A 23,223-nucleotide genomic window follows, 5' to 3' on the forward strand; every position below is an offset into this window, starting at 1 on the left:
ATTGTTTATGTAATATTTATATATAAATATATATTTATATATAAAACTGCCTCCTCTTTTTAAAACACCACCGCACGCCACTGATGAATCCTTTGGTTTCTGTTCTTTTGCAAGCATTAATGTTCATGTCCTCTGAGCGATCACGCGAGTGAACCTGCTAAATGATGCACAGACGAGCTTCTTCCTTCCACCATTCATGTTTATTCGACTGCTGCGTCTTATCTTGTGCTCATCTGAAATGCAGCACTTCTGCTCCATGTATTATTCTCTCAATTCCTCTTTACTCTGTACGGAATATAACGCTTTTAGGATTGATGAGCTGTAACTCTCTTCCCCCCCACAGGGATTGACAGATAATTTCATTTTCTCATTGTGCATCATTGGATTACATTGCTGCGTGCGTGTGTGCGTGTGTGTGTGTGTGTGCGAGTGTGCGTGTGTGTCTGTGTGTGTGTGTGTGTGTGTGTGTCTGTGTGCGTGCGTGTGTGTGTGTGTGCGCGTGTGTGTGCGAGTGTGCGTGTGTGTGTCTGTCATATGTGCGAGGAAGATTGTTGCAAGCGGCGTGGGCCTGTTTTTAATGTTGCACAGCCTGCCGTGATCCCACCGGGAGGAAGAGGAGGAGAAGAATCCCTCCATTCAGGTCAATTTCTCTCTGTCACTCACTCCTACATTTTTACATGATGCTGCTCTTAAGCCATTCATTTTTAATGAGATTTTTGTCACCCAGATCCTGTGGTGGGAGGAAGAGACCTGGAATCAGCCAGAGCAGAGAGGTGATTCTCCCTTCATCCATCTCTTGACATCGTTCACCAGGTTGAGATCAGGTTTTCAGGTCATTGTCCTGTAGGCATCAGCTCTCTCAGCTGTTCATTATGTCCCTTTTTATAGTTTGAAATGCGTTTGGATGTTTTTGTGTTAAAAATGACCATGGTATTAGCATTTTTCCATGGTAATATCATGTTTTTTTTAAGGACATGCTTCATTGTAATAGCATGGTATTCTTTAAGGTATAATGTAAATAAATGTGAAGCACAAAAAAGTACAGATGATATTACCCTAAAGTACCATATAAAACAGTAACACCTCGTAATAAGGTTGCATTTGTTAACATTAGTTAATTAGTTAACATCAATTAACAATTCTAAAGAATTAAAAAATGTTAACATCTAATATACTATTAAGATCAAAATTGTATCTGTTAATATTATTTAATAGGCCTGAGATGACATAAAGTAACAGTTGTATTTTTACTAACTAATAATAGTTTTATTTTAATGGTTTTTATTAATTGTTCAAATTAGTTAATATTATTTTTTTATTTTCTGCTTTCATTTTAGTTTTTGTAATTTTTTTGTCATTTATATTATATTTTATTATATAATTTGTCATTTTTGTACATTTTTTAATATACATATGTAGTTTATATTAGTTATTATTTTTGTTTTAAATTTACATTTTAAATTATTATAGTATATAGTTCAAAATATCAAAATAAGAAATGTTGCCTTGGCAACTAGCTGAAATAAAACAAGTGGTATTTTTTTTATATTTTATTTAAAGTAACAATTTTTGTTAATTAATTTAGTTTACTATAATACCTTGGCAACAGATGAATTTTATTATCATTTTAGTTAGTGTGTTAACATTAACTAACCTTATTGTAAGTGTTACCATAAAAACTATGTAACATGAATTTTAGTACCATAAATAAATAAAAGCAAAAATGTTGTCCAGTGTTGTTTGAAACAGGGTTTTATAATTAACTGAATCTAAAACCATTAAATATAATTTTTAGTTGCATGAAAAATGTTACAGAAATAAGATTAGAAATAAAATTAAATAAAAAAAAACTTATTTTATTTCTTTTATTTCAACTTTTTTTTTTTTTCTCATTTTCAGTTAAGTTGCCTTTGTACTAAAATAACTAATGAATCTAAAACCATTAAATATAATTTTTAGTTGCATGAAAAATTTTACAGAAATAAGATTAGAAATAAAATTAAACTTATTTTATTTCTTTTATTTCAACTTTTTTTTTTTTTTCTCATTTTCAGTTAAGTTGCCTTTGTACTAAAATAACTAAACAGACTATATAAACCGACTAACTATATAGACATAAAAAATAATAAAAAACTTTAAAATTAAAATGAAAACAGAAAACATAAAAATGTAAAGGTATCTCAATGATACTAATATGATCTTTGTGCTGACTGTCTCCAGCATGCAGCATCACTCGTCTGAGGTGGCCCGTCTGTATCAGACTGAGTTCATCCGGAGCACACGGGCGGTGGGCATGCTGTGGGCCGTTAGCACGCTCTGCTTTGCTGTGATCGAGGTGGTCATTCTCATCCAGCCGTCATGGGTGGGCACACGAGAGCTGCACTACCGAGGAGGGGGTCCGGCTCCTCCGACCGGGACGCTGGGCCTCTTTGAGGTCTGCATGGAGACGGATTGGCCCGTCCCAGAATGCCGGGGGTCTCTTCACACCCTAACCCCACTCCCTGCCTTCCAGTCTCCCGCTGTGCTGGTCTGCATGTCTCTCACCATGGTGTGGGCCAGCGTGGGCTGCATGTGTCTGCTCAGATTCTGCAGCGCAGCAACCGTCTATAAGATCTGTGCTTGGCTGCAGCTCACAGCAGGTGAGAACTGATCTCTCACTAAAGCTGCATTTATTTAATCAAAAATACAGTATTTAAACGGTATTATTGTGAAATATTTTTTGAATTTGAAAGAACTGTTTTCTATTTGAAAATATTTTAAAATGTAATATATTCCTGTGATCAAAGCTGAATTTTCAGCATCATTACTCCGTTCTTCGTTGTCACATGATCCTTCAGAAATCATTCTGATATGCTGATTTGTGCTCAAGAAACATTTCTCTGCAAAGCTGTAGTATGTTGAGAATCTCTTCTCATGAAAATGAGCTTTTCATGACCTGAAATCCAAACTAAATATGTTAGACAGTACATTACTCCTAACGGTATGTGTGTGTTTGTGGCGCAGGCTTCTGTTTGGCGCTGGCGTGTGTGTTGTTCCCAGACTCCTGGGCGTGTGCTGAGATGCGGGCGTTGTGTGGGGAGCGTGTGAGTAGTTTCTCCCCGGGGAACTGCTCTGTGCACTGGGCGTACATACTGGCCATGCTGGGGGTGCTGGACGCCGGCATACTGGCCACGCTGGCTTTTGTTTTGGGGAATCGCCAAGATGCCCTGCTGCCAGAAGACACCAAGGATGGTGATGGTAAATGCTGCACTTATTCTTGCTAAAATCTTTAAAATCAATGAATGTTTTACTGCCTGTTTTAAGAGAGTAGAGTTTAGTTAGTTAATGATTTTGAAACTGAACCATATTTGTTTTTCTCTCAAATGATACAGAAAATAGTTTTACAATAAATATACAAACATGTTTATGTTTAACATATTAAATGGAAATGTGTTTTATACAGTGGTGTTATTGATAAATAAATCTGAAAATGCAAAAAATATTTTTTTTGTAAATTTGAAATAAAGCTGAAATAAAATAAAATATAAATATTAGATGAAAAATGTAAATTTTTGTAAATGTAAAAATGTACAAAAATGAAAAAAAAATGTCACCTTGGCAACAAATGATAAATAAAAAAAATATAAAATAAACTAAAATAAAAAATAATTAAAGCTAAATAGAAATATTAAAAACAACCAATATTACCAACTTTAAAATTAAGATGAAAACTGAAAGTATGAAAATAAAAGCTAATTCAAAATATTAATAGATATTATGATTGTATATTATGATAATCATATGATATTAAAATAACACTGGTTTTATATTGACAAATACTGTAATATAATAAATGTTCGCAAATTAATATTTTGTAATAAAAATTTACAAACAAAATATTTTACTCTTAAATCTGCTTGCTTGATTCTTTTTCTTAATTTAATAAAAATGACTAAAACTAAACTGAAATAAAATAAATGAAATCTATACAGAAATATTTATAAAAACTATCTAATATTAACAAAAATATTAAAACTTAAACTAAAATTAAAGCTGAAAGTAAAAAATAAAAGCTAATTCAAAATGATTATTATAATAGCATATAAAAGATATTAAAAACACTTTATTGATAAATAATATATATTAATATTTTGTCAACAATAAATGTTGGCTAATTAATAGTCTTTTATTACATACATATATATATAATTAATTTGTGATATTGTGGTACTGAGTGAAGCTGTACTGCTTGCTTGATTATCTTTCTTAATTTAGTATAATATTAATTACACTCATTTTTATGTTATTCTCTCCACACAGATATTTGAATCATGTAATGTTGTTTTCTCCTCTCTTCTCAGTGACTGGCTTGTTACTGACAGCATAAAACAGGCCTGAGTAAATGTAAAAATGTACAAAAATGAAAAAAAAAATGTCACCTTGGCAACAAATGATAAATAAAAAAATAAAAAAATAAACTAAAATAAAAAATAATTAAAGCTAAATAGAAATATTAAAAACAACCAATATTACCAACTTTAAAATTAAGATGAAAACTGAAAGTATGAAAATAAAAGCTAATTCAAAATATTAATAGATATTATGATTGTATATTATGATAATCATATGATATTAAAATAACACTGGTTTTATATTGACAAATACTGTAATATAATAAATGTTCGCAAATTAATATTTTGTAATAAAAATTTACAAACAAAATATTTTACTCTTAAATCTGCTTGCTTGATTCTTTTTCTTAATTTAATAAAAATGACTAAAACTAAACTGAAATAAAATAAATGAAATCTATACAGAAATATTTATAAAAACTATCTAATATTAACAAAAATATTAAAACTTAAACTAAAATTAAAGCTGAAAGTAAAAAATAAAAGCTAATTCAAAATGATTATTATAATAGCATATAAAAGATATTAAAAACACTTTATTGATAAATAATATATATTAATATTTTGTCAACAATAAATGTTGGCTAATTAATAGTCTTTTATTACATACATATATATATAATTAATTTGTGATATTGTGGTACTGAGTGAAGCTGTACTGCTTGCTTGATTATCTTTCTTAATTTAGTATAATATTAATTACACTCATTTTTATGTTATTCTCTCCACACAGATATTTGAATCATGTAATGTTGTTTTCTCCTCTCTTCTCAGTGACTGGCTTGTTACTGACAGCATAAAACAGGCCTGAGCTGTTCTCACCAGTCAGAAACTGCTGGTAAAACAGTAGTCTGGTTTCTCTGGGGATTGTTTTTCTGCCACTAGCATCCTCTGCATCTCACTGTTCTTTCTCACCCTCTCAGGTGGCTGTTTCATCACGTCGTTTGTGCACTTCTCTTTCGACAAATAATGATGACATAAAACGTGTGAAGAGACGCTGATCTCTTCCCCCTCAGCATGATGTCATCATCCTGTGAATTCTGCTTACATAACCGGTCTGCATAGAAACCGTCACCTGGCAACAGTATCCGAGTCCTTTCTCCCCTGGCGGAGGAACATTACTCTGATCTTGTAATGGCGGCTCTAAATAGAGAAGAGGAAAGGCCATTTTCTTTAGTGCATTTCCAAGTGGAGGTACAGTCGAGGTCTCTGTGACCTGCTGCGATGCACACACAGATCACATCAATGTGCTTTTCAGTTAAAGGATGTTTAGTGGATTAACTGTGATGTTTGATTCTGTGTTCTGGATGTTTTTGTGCATGAATTTAAGATGAGGACTGGAGTGAAATGTAGGTAGATATTCAGCATTATAATACTGTTGTTTTCTTTGTCAGTAAAGTCTTAAACATGTGGATTTACTGATTTGATCATCTTTAGGCTAAAAGTAGCAAATAATTGTTCATATTTATAGTTGGCATGAAATCAAAATTTGCCTATTTATTTTCTTATCCAAGATCTAAATGAGATTGTTTCTTCAACATCACTTGCTCACAAATGGATGCTCTGCAGTGAATGGGTGCCGTCAGAATGAGAGTCCAAACAGTTGATAAAAACACCACAAGTAATCCACACCACTCCAGTCCATCAGTTAACATCTTGTGAAGCGAAAAGCTGAGTGTTTGTAAGAAACAAATCCATTACTGAGATGTTTTTAACCATGGCTAAAATCTGAGCCCTCCATCCATAATATTGCTTTTTTAAGTGAAAAAGTCGTCTCGTCTGAATCAGGAGAGAAATATGCACAGATCAAGCAGCGTTTACAAGCGAAAACCGTAATGTCACCTTGGCAACAAATGATAAATAAAAAAATAAAAAAATAAACTAAAATAAAAAATAATTAAAGCTAAATAGAAATATTAAAAACAACCAATATTACCAACTTTAAAATTAAGATGAAAACTGAAAGTATGAAAATAAAAGCTAATTCAAAATATTAATAGATATTATGATTGTATATTATGATAATCATATGATATTAAAATAACACTGGTTTTATATTGACAAATACTGTAATATAATAAATGTTCGCAAATTAATATTTTGTAATAAAAATTTACAAACAAAATATTTTACTCTTAAATCTGCTTGCTTGATTCTTTTTCTTAATTTAATAAAAATGACTAAAACTAAACTGAAATAAAATAAATGAAATCTATACAGAAATATTTATAAAAACTATCTAATATTAACAAAAATATTAAAACTTAAACTAAAATTAAAGCTGAAAGTAAAAAATAAAAGCTAATTCAAAATGATTATTATAATAGCATATAAAAGATATTAAAAACACTTTATTGATAAATAATATATATTAATATTTTGTCAACAATAAATGTTGGCTAATTAATAGTCTTTTATTACATACATATATATATAATTAATTTGTGATATTGTGGTACTGAGTGAAGCTGTACTGCTTGCTTGATTATCTTTCTTAATTTAGTATAATATTAATTACACTCATTTTTATGTTATTCTCTCCACACAGATATTTGAATCATGTAATGTTGTTTTCTCCTCTCTTCTCAGTGACTGGCTTGTTACTGACAGCATAAAACAGGCCTGAGCTGTTCTCACCAGTCAGAAACTGCTGGTAAAACAGTAGTCTGGTTTCTCTGGGGATTGTTTTTCTGCCACTAGCATCCTCTGCATCTCACTGTTCTTTCTCACCCTCTCAGGTGGCTGTTTCATCACGTCGTTTGTGCACTTCTCTTTCGACAAATAATGATGACATAAAACGTGTGAAGAGACGCTGATCTCTTCCCCCTCAGCATGATGTCATCATCCTGTGAATTCTGCTTACATAACCGGTCTGCATAGAAACCGTGACCTGGCAACAGTATCCGAGTCCTTTCTCCCCTGGCGGAGGAACATTACTCTGATCTTGTAATGGCGGCTCTAAATAGAGAAGAGGAAAGGCCATTTTCTTTAGTGCATTTCCAAGTGGAGGTACAGTCGAGGTCTCTGTGACCTGCTGCGATGCACACACAGATCACATCAATGTGCTTTTCAGTTAAAGGATGTTTAGAGGATTAACTGTGATGTTTGATTCTGTGTTCTGGATGTTTTTGTGCATGAATTTAAGATGAGGACTGGAGTGAAATGTAGGTAGATATTCAGCATTATAATACTGTTGTTTTCTTTGTCAGTAAAGTCTTAAACATGTGGATTTACTGATTTGATCATCTTTAGGCTAAAAGTAGCAAATAATTGTTCATATTTATAGTTGGCATGAAATCAAAATTTGCCTATTTATTTTCTTATCCAAGATCTAAATGAGATTGTTTCTTCAACATCACTTGCTCACAAATGGATGCTCTGCAGTGAATGGGTGCCGTCAGAATGAGAGTCCAAACAGTTGATAAAAACACCACAAGTAATCCACACCACTCCAGTCCATCAGTTAACATCTTGTGAAGCGAAAAGCTGAGTGTTTGTAAGAAACAAATCCATTACTGAGATGTTTTTAACCATGGCTAAAATCTGAGCCCTCCATCCATAATATTGCTTTTTTAAGTGAAAAAGTCGTCTCGTCTGAATCAGGAGAGAAATATGCACAGATCAAGCAGCGTTTACAAGCGAAAACCGTTCTAAACAAATATTTTGTTGGAGATGGACTTTTTGACAGAAGGAAGCATTATTATGGATTATGGACTGGTATTTTGGCCAGAAGCGACATTTTAAAGTTAAAATGCCTTAACGTTTTCTACAGACACTCACTGCTTTTTACTTCACAAGATGTTAATTGATGCACTGGATTCATGTGGACTGCTTGTGGATTACTGTGATGTTTTTATCAGCTGTTTGGACTCTCGTTCTGACGGCACCCATTCACTGCAGAGGATCCACTGGTGAGCAAGTGATGCAATGCTACATTTCTCCAAATCTGTTCTGATGAAGGAACAAACTCATCTACATCTTGGATGGCCTGAGGATGAACACATTTTGGGCAAATTTTAAATTCTGGGTGAACTATTCCTTTAAGATCTGCCTCTTTTCTCTTTTCACATGGATATACTTTACAATACGGTAATAAAGTTGATTGCAACTTCCGCTTCATGCCAACATCAAATCTGCATGCCACTGTTGTATTTGTAATTGTCTTCAGCCATTGTCTTAGATGTTTAGATGCAATTCTAATAGGCTATGATTTGATCAAGCTGTTGCATTAAATGTTAAATGTGAGGTCATTTCTAACCCGCTTCCACTGTAAAAGCAATGCAAAGTTCTAAACAAAATATTGGTGTTCACATACACTTTATTAGCACTTACAGTGATTTTTGTTGTTTGACAAAACTCGCAGTGCAGAGATATGTATTTTTGTACAAGATTTTATAACTGCACAAATATCGAAAAGCATTTAAATATACTAAGAACCACGATTTCCTTCACAAATTCATAATTGTCAGATTACAAACCCAGAAGGCAAGAAGTTGGGACAGTGATTAGTATCAGACAGAATGTTTCGAAGCCAAGTCAAGGGACAAAATACACTTCATCAAGCTTGAATAGGATGCATATGACACTAAGAAGATGGTACACCACTTTAGACAGCCAATCAGAGAAAGAGAGGACAGGAAACTCACTTAGAGCAGGTTTGACATTTAGACAGGCTGATCTGATGCTGTGCGGTTTAAACTTGTACCAGATATCTTAGCAATAAAGAGATTTCAATCATTTTTTTTTCTCGATCATTTGTAAGAAAGAAAATAAAAAAAAAGCAATGTCAAAAAATCAACTGATCTGATTCACAAATCTGTAAATATAACATATAAGGCCTGTTTCACACAGTAAGTGAAATAGACTGATATAAATTATTTAAGCAGTTTGAGATGTTCGGTTTAGATTCATTGCCATTTGGATCTAAATGTTTCTGTTCAAAATGTTGGCGTCTAAGATTTTTTTAATGTTGATAGAAGTCTATTTTGCTCAAGGCATTTATTTCATAACACTACAGTAAATTAGTAATATTAATATTGTGGAATGTTATTACAATTTAAAACAGCTCTTATTTTGTGTATATACTTTGTGAAAACCATGAGACATTTATTCAGGATTCTCTGATGAATAGAATATTCAAAATAATTTATTTGAAATAGATATCTTTTGTAACATTCTAAATGACTTTACTCTCACTTTTGATCAATTTAATGCATTCCTGCTGAATAAAAGCTTGTCGAATGAATAAATGTAAATAAAAATACCAATTTCTGACCCCAAACTTTTGAACAGTATAGTTTAAGTAAATTAGATTATATAATGTTTATAATTATCAATGGCCTACTCCTGAAAACTATTTAATCTATGGCTATCACATGAAAAAATCAATATAGCATCCCAGAAATCACTTTATTTTGCATATAGAGCTGCCATTCAGTTACACAGCAGAAATACTGAGAGCACAGAGTGAGCCTGCTGTTATAGTTACTGCTGCTTTGCTCACAATATGAAACAGAGTGTCTCCAAACCCACTGACAGCTGTAGCAAAGCTCGGATATATTTGGATCTCTGTAGAAGCACAGTCATGCTGCTTTCATCTGTTGAGAAACTCAGGGATTCTGGGTGACAAAACATCACCTAAATGCTGGTCAAGCTGTGGTTTTGTTTTTAAGGACAAAGTGAGTTATCAACAGCATTTCAACAGATCTTATTTATAGTGAAGCGTCATTTAAAACCATCTCAGTCTGTAATAAAGATTAGTGTGACCTTGATCCTGTTGATTCTGACAAAAACAGCGATGAGCTACTTGTGCAAGCCAGTAACTGATGCTAATTTCCATGTCGGTAAGGTAATTTCATGCCTGTAGTACTATGGAATAAAAAAATTAAAAAGGTAACTGAGACTTACGATCTCACAGTTCTGACTTGATAGCAATTCTCAGAAAAAAAAGTCAGAATTGCAAAATGTAAACTCAGAAATCAGAGAAAAAAGTCAGAATTGGGAGATATAAATTTGCGAGTTTATACCTCACAGTTCTGAGTTTATGTCTCACAATTCTAAGAAAGAAAAAAAAAAGTCAGAATCGTGAGATAAAAACATAATTGCGAGAAGGCCAGAATTGGAAGTTTATATCCTGCAATTCTGACAATTCTGAAATCTGAGAAAAAAGGCAGAATTTGACACAAAAACTCAGAATTATGAGATGTGAAGTCAGAAATCTGAGAAAAAAGGCAAAATTTTTTGATATAAATTCATAAATCCGAGAAAAAAAGTGTGAGATATGATCTCAAAATTTTGAGAAAAAAAGTTGCAATTACCTTTATAATTTTTTGGCAGAAAAGGCCTTCCATATTGTATAATGTAGCCAGAAAGAAGATAAACAAAAAGCATATTCAATAAGCTGTTATGTGTGTGGGATTTATTATAGTATAACATTGAAACAGAGCAACATCATATCAAAGTACCTCGGCAAGCAGGCCTTGATTAGATTTAGGCAGATGACAATGAGCGCTGGCGTATCTGTAAGCAAGTGAAATGTTGCAGTCCCTCTGTCTGTCTAGATTTCCCTCTATTTTCCCCCAAACGTTTCCTTGTTATTCCTCTCACTTTCTCGTACTCTTTAGGCTGGCAGGTACTGCAGGATGTGCTGTGCGATCAGAGCGGGGTCGTAGGTCAGGGCTCTGCGCTTGCGGCTGTGTTTTTTGGGGGGCGGCAGGTCAGTGTCTATGCGCTTCATTCTCTGCAGGCCGACGTGTGGTGTTCTGTTGCTCTGCCCTGCGACCTCGTCGTCGTCCACGTCGCCATCGAGCCGTTTCACCCTCAGTAGCGATGCCTCGACCTGGGGGGAGGGGCCAGGGGCGGAGTCCAGGGACCGGCGGGAGCGTTTTAGGGCGGGTCCTCCAGATTGCTCCATGTTGGCCACAATGCTCAGGTCCCGTTTAGCACGCTGGTTTGAAGGGCCTCCCTGATTGCCACCCGATGCCAAGCTGGAGAGGATCTTCTCAACAAGGTACCTTTAATAATACATAAAAATTGAAGTATGTTTGCTTAAAGACAACTTGAAATTAACATGGCACAATTCATATGCTATTGCCCCAAAAAAGGTTGTCTTAATGTTTTTTTTTAAAAATAAACTGCATTTTTTGGAACAGTGTCATTGTAGTAGTATTTATATTTTTTTCTAATTTTTATTAATATTTTAAATGACCTTTTTAGCAATTTTATGTGCTTTTCTCATTTGTTTTTTTTTATAGTTTAGGTTTTCCATCTAATACATTTATTTGTGTATTTGTCTTTTTTATTAGTGTTTGTTTGAACTATATTACTATTTAGTTCTAATAGTTTTTCATCTAATATTTATATTAGGGTATTATTAATATTTTGAATGCGCTTTGATTTCTTCATTTTCAATTTTCATTTTAATTTCAGTATTAGTATTCGTTGTAATTTTGTTATGCATTTGTCATTTTTATTATTTCTAATCTTAGTTTAAGTTTTTAATCTAATATTTATATTTTTATTAAGAATTTTTGATTAGCTTTTGTACAATATTTTGTCATTTTGTTTTTGTGCTTTTCTATTTGGGTTTCAGTTAGGGTTAGTTCAGTTGTAGTTTTTATTTATTTACAGTTATTACTTTTAGTGTTTTAGCTTATTTCAGTTAGCTTTATTTCAATCCTAGACTGTAAAAAAATAATTCAATTCAAATGTTTTTAATAGTTTTTTGTTATTATAACCCTGAATCTGAGGTACTGTTCTCTTTGCGAACGACATGTTTTCATTACCTGAGCATCTCTTGGTCTTTGTCCTGCTCTCTCTCAGGAATCCTGTTGGTGTTCGGAGCGAGTCCAGTCTGCATCAGTCTCTCCTGCTTGTAGCGGTTGAGTAGAGCCTGAGTAAGCTGAGGATCCAGAAGGCCCTGCCATGAAGCCTGGGGCTTGGCCATGCTCACGGCCTGCTCGGTCTCATCGTAGTCCGGAGGGTACGGGCCCTGGAAATCACCCTCCTCCTCCTCCTCTTCCTCAGGTTTGCCCTGTCCGTTATTCTGTGCCTCGTTCAGGAGCCGCAGCATCGACGCCAGATAATCTGCTTCCTGTTCCCGCCTCTGATCGTTCTCCACCAGTCGCTGGAGGGCTTGTCCAAGACCTCGAGCTCTCAAGACCTCTGGCTGGTAGTACAGATCATTGCTTCCCCTCCTGAAGTCAGCAGCGGGGTAAGACATCATCTGGGCCTCGTAGGGCACTGAATCCCGCAGGTCTCTTCGCAGACGGACTCCACCTCCTCCACGCATGGCAGAGAGAGGCTGACAAATACAGAGCGGAAGACAAAGAAATCAAACAGATGATTGGTGAAAAATGTCTTGTTTCTATGTTAAACAACTTTGTGCACAGTTTGGTACCGACAACTTTTATTTATACTCATTTGTACTTAAATATGGCAGTATGCAAAGACAGATTTTAATTATGAATGGAGTTGCTTATTGTGCAGAGAGGAGGGCAAATGTTTTTCCAGTTCAAATTGTTTCATAATGTTCAATGATCTTTTCTGAACGTTCAGAACAAACATACATGCGATGCGTTGAGTTGTGTATGCAGCTTTTATGACCTCATATACAACATTAAAATGATTATTTATTAAAAATGGTCAAAAAAGGTGGCTTGTATTATATGACTATTACATATATATTCTTATTTGTCAACTACCCATATTTTAAACCCTATATTGAACAACAAAGCTTTTTCTAATTCATAAAACATTGTTTAAAGTTGCTGTAAACACTTTTAAATACAACACTTAAAATAACACTACTACCTGTCAGATATAGAGGCAGCAGAAGTAAAAAATCTCTTAAAGGGGTCCTATTATGCTTTTTCACTTTTTCAACTTTAGTTAGTCTGTAATGTTGCTGTTTGAGCATAAAAAAGATCTGCAAAGTTACAAAGCTCAAAGTCCAATTCAAAAGGAGATATTTTATTTAACAGAAATCACTTTTCAAAAACTACAACGAACGACTCGTTTGGACTACAACGCACATTTTCCGGGATTTGTGATATCACAAAGATCGACGAATGGGACGAGACCTGGTAATGAGTGTTATCACTATGTCAGAGACACGCTAGCTTTCCCAAGGCAGACAAACTTAGAGTGAAAATCAAGACTTTGTAAAAGAGCATAATAGGACCCCTTTAAAAATGAACATAACAACGAAAGTGATTTAGTAATTTAATTTTTGTTTTAATTAATGTATCTAATAATGTGTATACCTCAGAAGCATATAAAGTAGAAAATATTTTTCTTTAATACGCTGTTGGCGCGTTTGTAAAATCGCCTCTCGTTATTAAACTGGCCAATCAGAATGAATATTCAAATGACGCAGCGTCAACAGCGTTTTCATTCAAAACATTCAAATGAATCGGCTAGCTTTCAGTATCACCGTTGGCGCGCATAACGTGGGATTAGGAGCAGGTAAAGAGAGCTAAACAAGTTAGACGGAACGACAATATGAATTTACTGAAGGATGGAGTGGAGGATGAAGTTAGTCTGCACACTGGTAAGTAGATGGTAATGGAATGGGGCCTTCCATTCTTGTACAAATACCTATGGCGCTGATAGATTTGTTCCGTTCATTTGCTATGTTGACAGGTGACGTTTTGTCGTCGGTAGAGTTGTAAAATTACGTTAATTAGGAATAGTTGTAGATGCTTTAATGTAGTTCAGTTATTTTGGTTACTTCAGCTAAAGTTTTGTTGTTATTGTTGTTAATTTAAAATAGTGCAAAATTAGTTCCGTTGACTTATATTGACAGGTGACGTGTCTGAGCGGTTTTTTGGTATTGTTAAGCCATAGCTTTGTGAAATTAATTAAAATTGTTACATACACTTGAATGGATTTTGGTCATTTCAGCTTAACTTTTGTTGTTGTTAAAAAACCATGGTGCTGCTAGATTTGTTCCGTTGATTTATTATATTGACAGGTGACGTGTTTGTGGTGGGCGGGGCTTTGGTGTAGCCATCGGTAGATTACATTATTCAAAATTGTTATAGATGCTGCAATTGATTACAGTTATTTTGGTATTTTCAACTAAAGTTTTGTTGTTGTTATGGTATTGTTTAATAATGTAATGCAATTTAATAATGTAATCTTGCTTAGCAATTAATGTATGCCTACAGAGGACCAACTCTGATGAATAGCAGTAAGGGCAGAAGATTTCATGATTTGTAGATTCTGACGTACATTTGCCTTTGAGAGCACAGAAACACACACCTCCCACTTCAGTGACACTTTACATACTAATCATTCATGCACTGGAGAGGAAGCATTAGTAAGCATGTTTTCCTCTCCTCTCATCTGCACTTTCATCCTCACGCCTCCTCTCCATCCCCACTGAGTCAGACATTCAATTACACTCACACACTGTTGAGAAGAAAAGAAAGATGCTTTCTAGAGCCTGAAATCACTGTAGGGTGCATAGCAAGCACATTCTGACAGTATGAGTAACCAGCTCCTCTTCAGCGTATATTAGTTCTGTCACTGATGATCTACGTCCACCATTACTGATAGGAGACTTGTTTAAGCAGTGATTTATGGTCTAGAGCCTTGAATCTGTTTCTCTACTTATGTTAGCCACTGAAAAGCGCTTGAGCTCAAGCCTGAGGTTATAAACAAAGTGCTGAGTCATGGCATTGTCTTCACCCTCTGTGTGCAACATAATTATTCTAAATTGCAAAGTGAGCACTGAGAGACAACTAGCAGCAGTGCTCAAAAACTACCATATGTGCAAGTTTTGTGATCTTGTAAAGCATATTCTGTGTCAGAATGATAAATGAAACTTTTTTTTGCGGAGTCAGTTTCTCAGTTCAAGCTTTATGTGGTATTTCAGGGCTGTTATGATTCATAATAAACGAGGCAGATATAGTGACGTCTGAAACTAAAGGAACAGGATTCCTCTGAGCGCTGTGTGAGTTGAATCAGTGACTCACTCTGGTGCATTATGACGTCTGTAGCGCTCCAGACGTACACATTGCGTGTGTGGGAGATCTTGCTGTTCATATCATGAGTTCAAGTGGTGTCGATGTCCTCGGGTTCCTTACCATCTGCTCCACTCTGCATTACTGCGCCAGTGGAAATGTTTCTAATGTGAACAACTATCTGCAAAGTTATTTTAAAACTCCTGCAGACTCCAGCCAGAGTGCTTTGTCACTAGGCCTGTCGCGATAACAACTTTTTGTTGTGCGATATATTGCCCCAGAAATAATTGCGATAAGCGATATTATTGTCATTTTAAAGACCATTTTATGCCACTGAATATATAATCATAATGTAACAGCATAATAATGCAAGAAGGCCTACACACTTCCAAATGACAACAAACTTTTAATTTTTAAGAATATTTAGATAATGGAAATTAAGTATCAAAATATTAGATACCTTAAAAAACCTGAATAAATAGTAAATAAACATTTTCTAACAAAAAGTGCAAAGTAGAAAAAAAGAAAAATGCACAAAGAACTTGTATGGAGATTTTTCCATCTACAGATTTTCCCTGACCTTCTTTTCTCTGTAAATTAAGGGTGCACACTATTGCTGAAAAATACAATCACTACTTAGCAGTCAGATGTCCGTACAAGGCACAGATCACTAAACAAGGCCATATCTGCTGATGAAACTTTTTTTGTAGAAGCATTTTTTAAATTTGAACTAGCACCTCATGACTACACGTTATGTACGACACAGGCGCAAGTGGAACGTACAAAACATGGTGACATTAATTTTTAAATAAATATAATGGGCGATATATTGCATCACCAAAAATTATTGAGGTCATGTACATATATTGCGCGATAAGTCGATATATTGATTATTGCGACAGGCCTATTTGTCACATCAATTTGTATCTAGTTGTGTGTGTCATTATAAAATATATTAGTGATTATCAATATACTTCATGGGTTTGGACTTAATTAATAAAGATACTGAAAAAGATGCTTCATGCACCCACTTCTATATTAAAAAATCAATGGCAAGTGTAAAAAACAGTTTACGATAAAACGTTTTTACAGTTTAAGTGTATAGATTAAGTGTAATCCAATCAGTGTTGTTATAACAAAAACTATTAAAAATGTTTTCGGTTATTTAAAAAGCTGAAATAATAAAAAAAGACATCAAAAACCAACATAAAACAAACTGAATCCAATCAGTGTTATTATTGTTGTTTGTTATTAAAAATAATTTAGTAATTGATATAAAAATAAAATAAAAAATATTAGATGAAAAACTTAAACCTAAAAACCTTTAAAAAAATCCAATCAAAATGTTAACATTAACTAAAACTGTTAAAAAGTTTTTGTAATTGAAATCAGGCTGAAATAAAATAAATTATAAATATAAAAAAAAACATAATTAGAGATGTTGCCATGGAAGCTAACTGACATAATACTAATATACTAATAATAATTACTAAAACTAAAACTGGAAAAAACTAAATAGATTTTAAAAAAAAACTAATAAATAACTAATAAAATAACAAAAGCATGTAACAAGATGACTAAATTTAAAATGCAAACGGAAAATATCAAATTAATTGCCAATTAAAAATATTGAATATTATATAAATAATACTAAAATTACACTGAACCCAATATATTCACATATAGAGTCATTTTAAATCTTTATTTAATTTGAATAATTTGTTAATTTAGATTTTAGGTTAACTGACAATTTTTTTACTGTATAAATGGGTGGATGGAAGAAAACTGAGAGTGCTCTCTGAAAGCTGTTGCCACGGCAGCGTTCCTCCTCCGCTTGGAGTGAAAGAGCGGCTGTTTGTTCTGCTAATGAGATTGTGCTTCCTCTCCTATTGATTTTATCCCGTGTTGTCCTTCAGATATGGCCCCTAATCCTTCACACTTTCCCAAAATCACTGTAGTGTTTATATTCAGCTCAACATGACTGTGTTTCAGTGACAGCTGCTGTCCGTGGTGCTGAAAACATGAGCGCACACTAATGACTGCTACACATGCTCTTTCATGTCTTACAGCCTAGTTACTTGAATTCACAGCTCTTTATATCAGCTGTCCAGTGTCCACATATCTCTCCAATGCATCAGTACTGCTGAACTCTCATTTTTATGATAAAAGGATAGAGACCAGTATATCACAGGCCCTGTTGCCTTGGCAAATTGATAGCAATGCACTATAACACTTTCCAAACATCATATCAACGCCTTAGAATAATTACTGATTCTAAACATTCTAAACATGAATTACCTTTTTTGAATGCTTGTTGCAAATAAGATTTTTTTTTTAAATTCAATAGAATATTTTTGAGTTAAAACCTCATAACAAAATGCTTTCATCAGCAATAGAACAGTCAACAAGTACACAAGACACATCATCTGTTATAACATGGATCTCTCCAGCTGAAAGATGCATGTAATGTTTAATGTGATCTTGGCTTGTTTGCAAGAGCTCTTTGTTCTGCGCACTGCCTTTCTGAGAAATTTCCAGAATTTAATCAGGATAGTATTCGACAGTAAAGCCCTGTTGATATGTGCTCTGTTGTTGCCAGGCAATGATGATTAGTACGCCCTATTTCATCTGGCTCGACTTATCTCATTGCTCTCTGTGACATATCAGTTTAGCAGAAATTAACACGCAGCCAAGCATAACATATATGAAAAGCACCTAAATAGTACATTGTGTACTTTCACATATTCACTATGAGCCATGTGCAATGATTCATATACAAACACTTGAAATGAAATAGAAAAGTGCCCCTAAACACAATGAAATTGGCAATTAGCACCAAACGCAAACCTAGCAGCATAGAGATAAAAAGGAAGAAAACATGCAGGTTAAAATGTAGCTATAGAGAAATCAGAGTGAATTAAGCACTTAGTCTTAGCAAACACACATGATGAGGGTCTGGTGTGGTGTTTGCTTTACCTTTGCTTCTGGTGTGGGAGTCTGGAACAGCGTCAGGGAGAGGAAGAGCAGAAGAGAGGTGGTCAGAAGGCCCGACATCCTGGAGGAGAGAATGAAGCTGCCCCTGCAGTGAAGAGAAACGCTGCCACCAAACACTAGCCCAGATCCAGACAGAGAGAGAGAGAGAGAGAGAGAGAGCAGAGCAGAGGGGGAGGAGCTTCACTGCTACTCTGAACCATAAACTGTAAAAAAAACATGGACGTAGTGTCCGTGACGTCATTCGTAGGGTTCAGAAGAGCATTTTTGAAGCCTAAAGTGGGCGGAGTCGACCGCCACCATCTTGGCAGCGCGTCACTCCCGGATAATCGAAAATGGGCAAAAAGGCGGGACGTGGGTGAAGCTGAGGCGCTAGTTGCTGAAACCACGCCCGTCTATGGTGACAGCAGTGCTGCCGTGCAAAGACAAAACACCATAACTTCGTTTTTGGTTGAAATTAGTTATTGATAATTTTGGGATATATATGACCTCCTTTATCATGTGTATAAGAATCTTGGAGAAAAGCCCAGGAGAAACCAAAGCAGAACACAGTATCATCAGTTACCGCTCTTTGACTTTGTTTTAGATCGCTCAAATTAAGTTACGGTGCTCTCATTTGCTTGATAACAGCCCAAGTATCTTATTATAATTGACTGATTAAATATAAGAATTTGACTCTCATGATAATGCACACTTTTAGAAAAAATGGCTTTAAGGTAAAAATTACCATAAAAGGTAAAAATCTATTTAAACTTATTGGAAAAGATTAATTTCTGTCACTGCTGTGAACTGACCACCACACAGAGTATGAAGAAGTCAGCTGTCCACTGTAGTCCTTAAGATATCAGCACAGTAACACTCAGTCAAATTATTGTTATCGATAAAATACCAGAAAATATAGAGATATAATTTTTTGTCAATATCGCACACCCCTAGCTGCCAGCCGTTCGGTGCAACTGGCAGAGCTGAATGTAAAATTTAACACCGCATACACCATCCTAACACTTGCCAAAGAAGAACTTAACTTTAGGTTGTTTGCAAAAGAAATCTGTCAGTGTTCTTTTCATTTTCTCTCTTCTTCAGCCCTTTCTTTTTCTTGCGGTAGTTAGGTGAAAGCAGTGACTGAGTGATTGACAGCTAATATTAACCAATATAAAATCTGCATTAAAGTTAAGAATGTAAGGATAAAATCTGTTAATATATAATTTGTAGTTGTGATGCTCATACATTTTTGGTGAGTGCTCCTAAATTTTTGCTGGTGCTCCTAACTTTTTGAAGTTGGGAGCACCAGTGCTACCAAGTAAAAAAGTAAATTTCGAGCCTTATATCAATGATGCTATAAATATAGTACCATTCACCACTGTTTCTGGCTACAAGTGATAGCTGCATGCAGTCTTGAGAGCCTCAGAAACACAAACACCTAAAAGTAAAACTTACCCATCATAGGCTTATAAAAAAATTATACCAATTGCATAAAATAATAAAACCTTAGGTCTACTACTTGATTAAACTTGAAACTTGAAGACAGTAAACACATGATTTCAACAATATGGTTTATCTGTGTTTTTCAAGCCATCTCAGGTATTTTTATAAGAATATATAATGCATAGTAAATTTATAATGCAGTGCTAATCGACATAGCCTTTATCACTGTATAGAAGAATAATACTATAAAAGAATGATTTCTGCCTCATTCTGTGATGTGAAACCATTAGGACTGAACGATTTTGGAAAATAATCTAATTGCGATTTTTTTTTTACCAATATTTCGATTGCGATTTAATATGAATTTTTTTTTAAAGCCAATAATGTGATATTTAGTCCCTGGAATGTGAATTTTACTTGAAGATCCCCGCTGAAAAACGTGTATTTTACCCCCGGAATGCGATTTTTACAGGGGAGCCCTCCTTGAAACGCGATTGGACTAGTTTTATTGCGGAAACCTGGCAACCCTGTTCATAGGCGCCACCTGCTGTCAGAGAGTGCGTCTCATTCAGACATGGAGTGAAGATTTAGTCGCATATGCGAGTGATTTACTCGCAATGTAGAGGGTTGTATCGGATAGGATCGGTTCTGAAAAAATGGTATCGTTGTATCCCTAATTCTAATATAAGTAGCATACATGTTTCACTTTTTGTGAGAAGAAAGCACCCCTACAACAACTTCTGAACATATGCACTGATTCTTGTTTAAGCTACAAAAGTTTTTAGGTAAGAGCAGTGAGTGATTTTCTCTTTGTCTTTTGTTCATTGCCCCCAATATTGCAAGCTGTAGTGATATGCAACGTTTGTGATATTTCGATAATTTCGATATATTGCACAGCCCTACCTTCAGGGCCGTTTCTAGGCATAGGCGAGCTAGGCGGTCGCCTAGGAATTGGCTAGAAACGGCCCTGCCTACCTTAGTATGACTACTATGGCTACTGGAATTATAACACATACCTTTTCAGGTTGCAGTATAAGCATATTATTTTGAGAGCATAAACTAGGAATTAAGCAATTAATTAATCATAAGAATTTCCATATTCCCCTTCCCCTTTTCAGCTGCTGCAACTACATGAACTACATCTGAGAGACAGAAAATTCAAACTCAATTCAAAACTCAAATAATAGCAAACCACAGCTGCCCCCTACTGGATGTAGATTAAAAAAAGCCATAGCAGGAAAAAATAAATAAATAAACAAAAACCATTTGTTTTGCATGTCATTGTCATATGATTTAATAGTAACACTTTCGCTTTCAAATAAATTGAATGGATGGATACTCTAATACTTTATACTAAAGTAATAAAATGTAGTAACCGAAATTCAGAGGTCCAAAATGAACATAATTCAAAAAGAAACAATTTTTTTTCTCGGAATGACTAATCATTTGTCAGATGATAATTATTTTCCATTTATGTATGTTTTTTCCCGCTTTCAAATAAATCGAATGGATGGATACTCTAATACTTTATACTAAAGTAATACAATGTAGTAACCGAAATTCAGAGGTCCAAAATGAACATCATTCAAAAAGAAACAATTTTTTTTCTCTGAATGACTAATCATTTGTCAGATGATAATTATTTTCCATTTATGTATGTTTTTTCCCTCATTAGAAACCTGCCATATTATTTTAGACATCCATGTAGTCATTGTTGAAAATCTGTCATGAATGAACATAGAAATACATGTATGATTAGTTTTTCTCTTATACATCAATATTTTGTGTGTTAACAGCAATATAAATTTAGTCTGAACTGTAGAAATTATTGTCTCCATTGAAACCAATGAAACTGCTCTCAGGCCGTTTTGAGTTTGCAGTTTGATTAAAATTCAAGTTTGATCTGATTGTAGTTGTTTTATAACAATTTTCAAAAGTCAAGTTGTTTTCTAATATAACACCCAGGTCTTTGACTGTATAGAGAAAAAAGTAACAGTACATCTATCTGGATGCAAACTGTATTCTAAGAGCTTCTGTGTACAGGCTTTGGGTCCAAATTAAGTAATGTCTCTGTCTTATATGAGTCTAATATGAAGTTAACATTTTTGGCAGCCATTATTATAATATCTTAAAGGAATAGTTCACCCAAAAATTACATTTGTTGAAAATTTACTCAACCTCAGGTCGTCCTGAGGTCGATGTACATGAGTTTGTTTCTTCATCAAAACAGATTTGGAAAAATTTAGCATTACATCACTTGCTCACCAATGGATCCTCTGCAGTGAATGACTTTAGTTATAATAATAATAATAATAATAATAATAATAATAATCTTGTAAAAAGCATAGAAAATGTAAATATGTAAAGACATGTAGAAGAACAAAATATTTATTAATGTAAAATGCATAGGATGCATATAAAATGTATTAATTCATTTTGCACACAATTTCATCAAAATTACAAATGAGGAGAAAGCAATACCTGATTTCAAGAATAAACCAGCATAGTAAAATGTTTTGTTTTTTTACATTGTGATTAAAATATGATGTAGATTAAATGTAAATATATAAATGAAATCATTATTTTACTTTGTTGAGAGAATTTTGTTATGATTTTGAAAGAGTATTACAGTTCAGCATGCAGAAAATCATTTGATCAATCTGAATTGATTAATTGATTGGTTGTCCATTCTTTTCTGTTTAGAAACTCTGACGTCCTCTTATACATCAGTATAGTCATTATCTGTGCCAGTATTGATGGAACCTGTTGAAACAAATGCATTCTGCTGAGGGCACAGTGTGCTAACTGTGTTGTGTAGAGCAGCATAAATGTGGCAAAACACACTAAACTTGTGAAAACTCATCTAGCAGCAGAATCAGAGTCACATGTTAGGAGCAAGTGAGGTCTAGGTGTTACTTTAACTCTATTGTGATCTGTTTGCTTGTTCTTTGGAGCTTGTAGCCGTTATTTAAAACCAGATGCTATAACAAATTTTGTATAGTTTTATGTGTGCATTTGAATATTAGACATGAAAATGAGTTGTTTGGATGAAACACACACCTTTAGCTTTGCTCTTAACGGTGGTCACGATCACTGCTGCAGTCATGATGAAGAGACCAACAGCAATGAAGGAGAAAAAGGTGATGTAGAATGAAGATACTCCTTCATAATGATGATCCAAGCAATGAGTATCTGCAGCAAAATCTGAAAGAAAACACAGGCGACATGTACTGTATGTACTGAACAAATATACAGTTACATGTTTTGAGACACACAGGCCACATACAGTATGATACTGAAAGCTGGGTGTGAACTTAATAAATAATTTAATAATAAATTAATGAACATGAAATAATGAGCCTATGCAAGTACTGCTTCTTAAGCCATTACAAGGAAACCTCATTAAATACTCAACAGGACAAGAAAAAAAATCTATATTTTAAAGTGTT

The 23,223-nt window shown here is 34.2% G+C and overlaps 2 protein-coding genes across 3 annotated transcripts; one reads left to right on the plus strand and one right to left on the minus strand.

Annotated features, from left to right (window-relative positions):
* The first annotated feature begins 2,216 nt into the window (after positions 1–2,216).
* On the plus strand, positions 2,217–5,610 carry LOC107743140 (lipoma HMGIC fusion partner-like 3 protein). 2 transcript variants are annotated; one of them, XM_016556265.1, is made up of 4 exons: positions 2,217–2,639; positions 3,004–3,237; positions 5,166–5,229; positions 5,315–5,610. In XM_016556265.1, the coding sequence occupies exons 1-3, from the start codon at positions 2,222–2,224 to the stop codon at positions 5,189–5,191; spliced, it is 678 nt and encodes a 225-aa protein (XP_016411751.1). In that variant the 5' UTR covers positions 2,217–2,221; the 3' UTR covers positions 5,192–5,229; positions 5,315–5,610. The 2 variants fall into 2 exon arrangements, with proteins under 2 accessions (XP_016411751.1, XP_016411752.1); XM_016556266.1 differs by lacking the exons at positions 5,166–5,229; positions 5,315–5,610 and adding an exon at positions 4,341–4,378.
* Positions 5,611–10,789: 5,179 nt separating this feature from the next.
* Positions 10,790–18,495, minus strand: LOC107743122 (uncharacterized). The gene is made up of 3 exons (XM_016556247.1): positions 18,335–18,495; positions 12,176–12,693; positions 10,790–11,404 (listed from the first exon to the last, which is right to left on the minus strand). The coding sequence occupies exons 1-3, from the start codon at positions 18,410–18,412 to the stop codon at positions 11,011–11,013; spliced, it is 990 nt and encodes a 329-aa protein (XP_016411733.1). The 5' UTR covers positions 18,413–18,495; the 3' UTR covers positions 10,790–11,010.
* Positions 18,496–23,223: the final 4,728 nt, after the last annotated feature.

This window comes from Sinocyclocheilus rhinocerous, unplaced genomic scaffold (genome assembly GCF_001515625.1).
Source record: "Sinocyclocheilus rhinocerous isolate Xijiao unplaced genomic scaffold, SAMN03320098_v1.1 scaffold797, whole genome shotgun sequence".
Classification (NCBI taxonomy): domain Eukaryota; kingdom Metazoa; phylum Chordata; class Actinopteri; order Cypriniformes; family Cyprinidae; genus Sinocyclocheilus; species Sinocyclocheilus rhinocerous.

What these genes read in the sequence shown, in the direction of transcription:
- LOC107743140 (XM_016556265.1), top strand. Translation starts at nt 2,222, where the DNA reads ATGCAGCATCACTCGTCTGAGGTGGCCCGTCTGTATCAGACTGAGTTC. An exon ending in TTGGCTGCAGCTCACAGCAG is followed by an intron (nt 2,640 to 3,003) that starts GTGAGAACTGAT and finishes TTTGTGGCGCAG; the next exon opens with GCTTCTGTTTGGCGCTGGCG. An exon ending in AGACACCAAGGATGGTGATG is followed by an intron (nt 3,238 to 5,165) that starts GTAAATGCTGCA and finishes CTCTCTTCTCAG; the next exon opens with TGACTGGCTTGTTACTGACA.
- LOC107743122 (XM_016556247.1), bottom strand. Translation starts at nt 18,412, where the DNA reads ATGTCGGGCCTTCTGACCACCTCTCTTCTGCTCTTCCTCTCCCTGACG. An exon ending in CTCCCACACCAGAAGCAAAG is followed by an intron (nt 12,694 to 18,334) that starts GTAAAGCAAACA and finishes TGTATTTGTCAG; the next exon opens with CCTCTCTCTGCCATGCGTGG. An exon ending in AAAGACCAAGAGATGCTCAG is followed by an intron (nt 11,405 to 12,175) that starts GTAATGAAAACA and finishes GTATTATTAAAG; the next exon opens with GTACCTTGTTGAGAAGATCC.